Source organism: Haplochromis burtoni, unplaced genomic scaffold (genome assembly GCF_018398535.1).
Source record: "Haplochromis burtoni strain Fernald_Lab_line unplaced genomic scaffold, NCSU_Asbu1 Contig_250, whole genome shotgun sequence".
NCBI classification, from domain to species: domain Eukaryota; kingdom Metazoa; phylum Chordata; class Actinopteri; order Cichliformes; family Cichlidae; genus Haplochromis; species Haplochromis burtoni.
The window spans coordinates 192,803-201,387 of NW_024582611.1; the positions used below are offsets into that span (position 1 = coordinate 192,803).

Consider the following 8,585-nt stretch of genomic DNA (forward strand, 5'->3'; position numbering starts at 1 on the left):
CTGTGTGTGTCTCCTATATGATATATTTAACTGACATTTTTTATTGTAACAACCAACGATTTATGCAGGAAAATAATGGTTGCCCAAACTTTTGCATCCTACTGTAAGTACAACAAACAAAGTCCTCTGGCTGAGGAACACATCCATGGTCTTTTTTGTTGTGCAATCTTCAGGTGCTTAAAGGTGGCCCTAGTGTGCTCGGGAGCAGACATGATAACAAGTTTTTCCATTGCTTTTGTTTTATCTACAACACAGGACAGGCATCTTGGCTGCCAGACAAATTCAAATAAGATAAAGCCAATGAGTGATATAACCAAAGTAACAGGGCACCATTGGTGTCCTTTGCATGTGCAGGTTACACAACGTCAAAGAAATCCGTTAAAAAAAAACAAGGAAAAAATCACTACGATGTCAGATTGTGAAAAGCAGAGCTAACCTAATCGTAATCATACTGTGGTCTGACTGTTCACGTTATACTGAAGATGATTACACAAATCTGCAATGTTCATGTCTGTTAAATTAAAGACAAAATAAGTCAAAATAGATCTATAAACTTCTCTTTGTTTATTTTTGGTGGTATCGATGCCCTGGCCTTGAAAATTTTGATTTGGCATTTAAAATTAGTATTCTGGCTTATTTAAAAGCAGAGACAGAAAATAAATCAAATTCTTCTTTCTATCTTTTACAAAAAAATGTCGTTCTGTCCAGTGTTATTTAATTAAAATGGGTGATTCTGAAAAACCAGAGTTACAGTTACATTCAAGAAGGGTTAGGTTAGAAACGCAAAGCTTTTTTGTGTTCCTTGTTAGGGACAATTGTGCAGGACTCATTTGAGTAATACTTTAGCAACCTTTTTGTAAGTTTTTGCATTGTTAGTGGTCGTCTTAAAACAGGAAAAGGTTGAAAATCTTTCTACATCTATCCAAAGAGTGAATAAAAATAAAAAAGTATAAAAGCAAAACGCCAACATGGTGCACAAACTGTGTCACAGCCTTAACCTACTACTTCCTTGTGCAGTAGAAGAAATAATATACCTATTGTGACTCTGTGGACTGGAGAAATTGATGGAAATGAGGAAGATAAAAATGAAATCTGCAAAGAAATCTGCACCATTTAAAGTATTTTTGCACATCCTCCATGGATGTTTGCTAATGTCATACTAAAACTATATCCAAAACTGCTCAAACAATACACACAGATGGGAATAAAGTTGCACAATACTTCTTGTTATTCATTTCATTATGTTGTCAGTTTGTTTCTTCCTCATTTTTGAGGCAATGTCAAATCCTGTGCAAAATGCACGTAAACCTCATCTAGTTTCTTTCGAAAAAGATAATCTCTGCATTATATCACAAACCAGCCGTGTGAAACAAAGGCCGAAGTCATCTCTCTCAGTCCTTTGCCAACTGTACTTGGGAGTAGGTGGAGGAAGAGATTTCTTTTTTTCCCCCTGTAAACGGTTGGCGGTTTAGCTGTAAACAATAAGAAACCTTCAAACAATGATTATTATCATAAGTCAAAGAGATTGTTTCCTTGAATCGTCAACCTCACCTCCCTGAGTGAAATGACCTTGAAGTACCTAAATGAATGCATGTGCTTTGAAGTACCTCAGACACACTTTTTAGGTTTTCTAAACATTGTGGTTTCAAATCCAGCTGCACGCTGTAAGAAGAAAAAAGAAGAGAAAAGTCAAAATAGCAAGGCACTATGATTCCATCGTGTTTTGACTTTCTTACCTGTTATTGTTGACTTTCAGCTCAGCTTTCACTGTCTTGTTACTGTACAACCCCTGTTGGTTCCAAGCCCAGTGGCATTGGTTGCATTTGGTGTAAAAATCTGCTACTGTTGATCTCATGACCTATTTACCACTATTTGCTTAGAAAGCTGCACTCTTCCTCAAAATCCTAACCCGGTCACGTCTATGCACACACGATTATAGCCTCTTCCATTGTGATATGTTTTATTACGTTTCAAAGTTAAAATTGTAAGCAAGCGTTGCTAATTGCTAATTTTGCATCATTTTGCATCATTTTGATAGTGCCAGTTAGTAAGAACAATTCCCCCCTTGGTCTTTCAAGCTACTTTAGGTTTTGTGTAGAAAAGCTGGCCTGCACAGAGCCGTGAACAAAGCCTCATTAAACACTTTCGGCAAGAAATGGATTGGCAACTGTAAGCTACGCTGTGAATGCCAAGTGTTTATACAGTAGTTGTTCTGAATAGCTAAAGCTCATCTAAAACTGTTCTGTGGAAGACAATGAGAAAGGTTTGTTTTTTTTTGTTTTTTATGCTGAAGCACAACTGTTAATGGTGTTTCATTGATTGAACACATCAGGCTAATCATCCTATGACATAGTTGGCAGCATTTTAGTGGTTGAACATACCCTTTGTTTGAAGCGTCCAGTTTCCAAACATGCTGAAGCCCTTCATCAGCCAAGATCGGTGGTTAATCTGCAGGTAGGTTTAAAAGTCTGGTGAAAAGCCTGAAAACAGAAGAACAGATATAGCCTTGAGGTCGAAATACATTTTCCAGGCTGCATTAGAGCTAAGCTGACGCCTTATAAATATAAACTCTCCCTTAATTTATTAATAAAACATGGTGATTAATGTTAAATGCCCCAGTCTGTGCACAAATCAGCATCTAACCTCTGTAACAGTGGACAGGAATTACAGGAGTTTTAAAATTAAAATACTGAGACTCAACCAGAGTGTAGGAAAGATTTTGTTGCAGGTTTCAAATACAAGGAGCCAAATCTGAAACTACAAACAGAAAAGAAACAGCTCACATTTGAATTTTATAAACCCTTACTTTTTGTCAAGCTGAATCTTTCTGGATTAGATTGTGAAAGAAAGTGGAATTCCCTACAGGGCAGATCAGCTATGCTAAAAGATAATCTGGCAGTGTACAGTGAAACTGCAGGTTGATGCAATCCACTTCCAGAGAACTGCTGGCTTTACAAAGGGCGTAAATATACACCGTTTTCACTTGAAAAGGCATGAGTTATGCATGGAAAAAGAAAAAAGAAAGAAAATTATTTTATTATTTTTTTTTAAAAGTTTCTATTGACCATTTAAGACAGTTTTATACATTACACTTTGACTCAAAAACCAAGCATTTTTCTTTTATTTTTTTGACTTTCTTGAAAAACCCTGAATGAAATGAGCAAATGAAGCTAATTTGGATGACTTATTAGTACCGGGTTGGTTGCCTTTTGCCTTTAGAACTACCTTAACTCTTTGTGACATAGATCATAAGCTGCTGGAAACATTCCTCAAAGATTTTGGTCCATATTGATAAGACTGCTTCACATAGTTGCTGCAGATTTATTTTCATCATGCAAATATCCTGTTGCTCTATATTCCAAAGTTGTTCTAATGGATTGAGATCTGATTACTGTGTACAATGTATTTGAGTAGAGTGAACTCTTTGTCATGTTCAAGGAACTAGTTATACATGATATGAGCTTCCTGTCATAGCATGTTATCCTGCTGAAATCAACCACCTGAATATGGGTTCACTGTGATATTAAAGAGGTGGACATGGTCAACAATAGGCTGCGGTATTTAAACAATGCTTAACTGATACTAAGGACCAAGCAGCCTGAACTGTTGGTACAAGGTAGGCTGAATCCTGACTTTTGGAAACTGAGGCTTCATTCAAACTGCAGCCTCAGTTTCCTGTTCTTAGCTAACAGGAGTGTGGTCTTCTGCTGCTGTACCCAACTGCTTCAAGGTTCAACATGTTGTGCATTCAGAGATTGTCTTCTGCATACCTTAGCTGTATAAGAGATTTTAATCAGTTCCATTTCAATTCAATTCTATTTATCTAATGCCAATTCACAACTATAGTCACATCATAACACTTCGCAATGTCAGTTAAAGACCTTACAATGTTAGAAGGAACCCCCAGCGATGAGATGACCCCTTATAAGCAAGCACTCGGCAACAGGGGAAACGAAAAACTCAGCAGAACCAGGCTCAGGAAGAGGCGAAAAGAAATCATTCCAGAAGAAACACAAAGCCTCCAGCAGGGGATCCAACCCTAACCCTATGCTTTCATTAAAAAGGAAAGTTTTAAGCTTAATCGTAAAGGGTGTCTGCCTCCCATTCAACACAAATCAACCTGCAGTCTGAGAGGAAAGTGCTCTATTAGGATGAAAAGGTCCTATGATATGATATGATGATCTCTGTACTGTATGTGAGGAGAATGATTTTTAAGTGTAATTCTGAATTTAACAGGGAACCAATGAAGAGAAACTAACATGGTAGAAATAAGCTTTCTACATCCAGTTAGTACTCTCACTGCAGTGTCTTGGAACAACAGAGGATTTTTCAGGGTGTTGCTAATTTTAGCAATATTGTGCAAATTGTTATGTCAGTGGGACTGGTGGTTTGCACTGTTGCCTCACAGGAAGTGGCAATAGTGGAGTTTGCATGTTCTCCCCATGTTTGCGTGGGTTCTCTGATACTCTGGCTTCCTCTCACAGTTGAAAGACATGCCGTCAGCGGGATTAGGTTAACTGGTTATCCTAAACTGCCTATAGGTGTGAATGTGAATATGAATGGTTGCCTGTCACTCTGTGTCAGCTCTGGGACAGACTGGTGACCTGATCTACCCTCGCTCTCACATTATGACAGCTGGGATAAGCTCCAGCCTCCCTTTGATCCTGAATTGGATACAATTTCAATTAATGCTGCCTCTTATGAGGTGGAAGCAGTCTGGCCATTGTCCTCTGACCATTTCCTCAAACCAAAACTGTATATTTTCTCTTTTATGAGCCTTTTTCTGTAAACCAAAGATATGGTTGTATGTGAAAATTCCAGTAGACAAGCAGTTAAGCAGGTTGTCTTCACCATGTCTATGTGGTAAATGTGATTGGCTGATTAGATATTTGCATTAACAAACAATTGAGCATGAGTACCTACTGAACTGGCCATAAGAAAAAACAGAATATATCTGCTAATAGTATTAATATCCAGATTTCTAACAGTCTCAAAATATAGTCACAAATCAGCAATCAGAACAACTCAGCCTCAACAACAACAACAACAACAACAACAATACAGTTTTTACAAAATTACACGCTAGATCTATCTCTCAGAGTGTGGACTACTCTAACAGCATAACATAATTTCACCACTCACAATGACCCACAGCTCAGGGTGACAAAAATCACATGTTGGAAAACACATCAAAACTCCCCTCCGTCAATATCTGTTATAGGGAAGCACAGGGTAGAATAAAAATTCCGAGTCACGTTTTCACATGTCTTACGATCCTAGTTTTGATTTGACTTTTTTTCTGTTCTCTCAAACACATGAAGAAAACACAAGATCAAAGGATGATTTGATCATGTGGCAGCAGGGCTTGTTCAGAACTCAGCTGTTGTAGTGTGATTACTTCAGAGAAGGATGCCAGTGAGATGAGCCTAACACAGCAGATTTGTGTTTGCTAATCACTCTCCCTGATTTGCCTGCAGTAGTCTGCTGGAAACCAAGGCCTATGTTAAGACACCGACATAAGCTTGGAGTGTCTGCACAAGCACAAGGCTATCGTGGACGTTTGACTTGGCCTAAAAAAGCCCGTGTGCACTCCCACCAGCCGGCCAGTTTGGGGAGTGCACAACGCTGTGTAACTAGTGTGCAGAGAGAGAAAAAAAGCATGCTGGCCTTTGTATTTCACGTTTGTGTACTCCGTCCTGTGCTGACAGACTCTTTGGCTACATATTTGTATTTGTTTGTATTGATTTTTGTTCATGTGAACTGCATGCTGGGCATAGCATTACGCAAAGCAACAGACAAGGATTTTTGCTCATACTGGTGATTGTTATGTGTGAATACAGTGATCACAAACTGGAGTTCGTGGCCTGTCTCTGGTTTTCCTTTCTGTCACATTCAACTTCCACTTGAATTTAAATTTAAGCTGGAACTAAACAGAACAAAAGGCCAAAATCTTTGTTATTTGTTGTTATTTGTTCACTTTGAGTTTGTATGAATCCTTGTTCTTCTGCATGCAAATAAGCTGCCACAGCAAAGTTACTGTAGTCAGCCTCACTGTTTCCAGGTCAGCATTTGGAGAAGTCATTTAGCTGTAACACTGTAATTTGGGAATTGGAGGATTTCCTAAGGAAAAAAAAGAACTGTCTGACTGAACATGAATCATTTTTATTTTTATTTCAAAGTATAGGTTAGAGAAGTGGCATTTACGTTTACGTAAATTACAGTTTACTTTTAATCACAGCAGGATATGATTTCACTCTTTGGCATGAAATGTGTGTGTGTCACTCAAGGTGTGGGAAGGAAGTTGCATTTGTTTTTCCAATCTGCCCCCCCCCTCCCCTTTTTTTTTCATAATCTACATGGCACACATTTAAATAGTATTTTTCACATTTTCACATTCAGCCATTCATTCCCCTTTCTCAGGTTCGAGTTTGAGTGCTCAATAACAATAACATCCTCATGTTTATTTGAAGGAAGTTTCCACTAACATAACTGTCGCATGTTGCTGACAACATACTGTAGAACGTAAACTGTTTAGAGTAAACTGAAACCTTGGGGCTCTCCCCAAAGATTTCAGGATGTCATGTGAGTTCCATGTGAAGGTTAATTTTTATAAAGTGTCCAACAACCAAAAATGTGTGACCTTGTTGATGAAAATATGGGATTTTTTTTTAATTCTGGGAGGAAAAAAAACCTTTTTATTTTATATCTAACAACAATATATGACAGTTTAGTGGTTTATCATTAAACCAATATTTTAAAAATTCGCAAATTAAATGATCAACATTTATATTTAGCATTATATTCATATTATAATTTTAAGTGATTTTAAATATAATTAAGATTAAATTCGCTCATTTGATTGGTTCAAATACTGAATAGTCTTTTAATGTGGGGAATGTAGAATGTAGTCATTCTACCAAGCCCTGATGATTCAGCTTCCATCCGCAGCCTGCTCGGTCAGAGCCTTGGCACATACGACATATAAAAAATTTTTAAAAGGTTTTTTTTCCTCACTTGTGCAATACAGGGAGTGGCTTGCAGTGTAGAAAGGCGTGGTTAAAGTGAATAACCTGGGTTTCGAATGTATAAATTCGAGGTCTTGGCGCCTGGAGTATATCTGACTTGCAGCAAACTACGAGCAAGCGAAACAAACAAATCCTAGAGAAAGCGACCCAAAACTACGAGAAAATGTACGCACGGTCAAACAGCACGACTCTGACTGTTGAGCAGGAGAGATTCGCCTCATGCAGGATGACGAGCCGAAGCACGGAGCCGGAGGTTTTTACCTTTGAGCGGGTACCGGCTCAGGCAACCGCCGTGCGCTCCTACGTGCCCATCCGGCCGAAGAAGCGCTGCACCCGGGTCATGTACCCCGCTAAAGTCCGCATGCACCTTCCTCCTCCAGAGAAAAGCCAGGCCAAGCGCTGGCTGGTCATCCTGTGCCTTGTGGTGCTGTGGCAGATCTACACCGAAGATCCTTGCACAGAGACGGCGCTGGGAACACCGGAGAGCCCGATCGGCGACTACCAGGGTTTCTCCTTCCAGTCAGCGGAGGAGCAGGCTTGCCAGCTCTCAGACCTGTGCGCAAAACCCGAACTGATGTCAGCCACACCGAGCTGTGAGGACGGCGGATCATCCAACGAGCAGATAATCCCGAAGCCCACCTGCTCCCAGCCCGGCCAAGAGACGGACACCAGCCGGTCCTTCGAGCAGAGCGCCGGGAAAAGCATGGTGGCACTGCTGGTCTACCACAGGCTGGGCAGCGACAACTAAAACTATCAGGACTGGTTTCACTGTAAACCGCCCCAGACAGGGCTAGTGGGTCCTAACCCGAACCGAGCAGGAGCTGATCCTGAGTAGTTTTTGGAGAAGAGCGGTGCGCCCTGCGCGGTGTAGCCGGGAAAGGAGCTCCATGCGCCGGCTAACAAGTCTCGCTTAAAGCCGAGCAGGACTTTTAGCAAGAAATGAGACAACACTCGAAAGAATCAAGGAACTGTGAATACTGACAAAAAACTGAAACTTGATTTTAAGAAAAACTTGAACTTTTCTCTAACGGCATTATAGGCCTGCTGGCAAAGTGAATGTTTTACATGTTTAATTTTGTCAAGGAAAACTGTCACTACTATAGGCCAATTATATGATACTGACACTGCTGTTGTTGTTATTGTTGTATATATGTTTTATTTAGTTATTTATTATATTATTTGCTATTTATTTAATAATAATTTTAATAAAAAAATGTCTAAAAGAAGTTCCTGTTTCCTGCCTTTTTACTGAAGCACACCAAATGCTGTTTATTGGGTATTTTTATTTCTCTAAACACATGTTGCATGTGTAGTTTACAAGATGAATATCTTACAGCCTGCACAGGATCATAGTCTGCAGATATGCATCATTTGCATAGTCCATTTCCGTCCATCGAGTTTGAAAACTACATCAAAGTCAGTCATTTTTCAAACCCTTTAAGGCTCTATCACATTGCACTTTATATATGAATAACAAACTCACGGGATGCAGTGCATTCAACCACTCAGTAGAAAATCTTCTTTTTTAGTTCCAAGACAAATGCAGAAATATTGAGTCAA

General features: G+C 39.4%; 1 protein-coding gene across 1 annotated transcript; it reads left to right on the forward strand.

Annotated features, from left to right (window-relative positions):
• The first annotated feature begins 7,077 nt into the window (after nucleotides 1-7,077).
• ier3 (immediate early response 3) lies at nucleotides 7,078-8,196 on the forward strand. The gene has a single exon (XM_042227248.1). It carries the CDS (start codon nucleotides 7,189-7,191, stop codon nucleotides 7,771-7,773), a length of 585 nt encoding a protein of 194 aa, XP_042083182.1. The 5' UTR covers nucleotides 7,078-7,188; the 3' UTR covers nucleotides 7,774-8,196.
• The last annotated feature ends 389 nt before the right edge of the window (nucleotides 8,197-8,585 follow it).

Excerpts from the sequence above, each read along its gene's own strand:
- ier3 (XM_042227248.1), top strand. The coding sequence starts at position 7,189 with ATGTACGCACGGTCAAACAGCACGACTCTGACTGTTGAGCAGGAGAGA.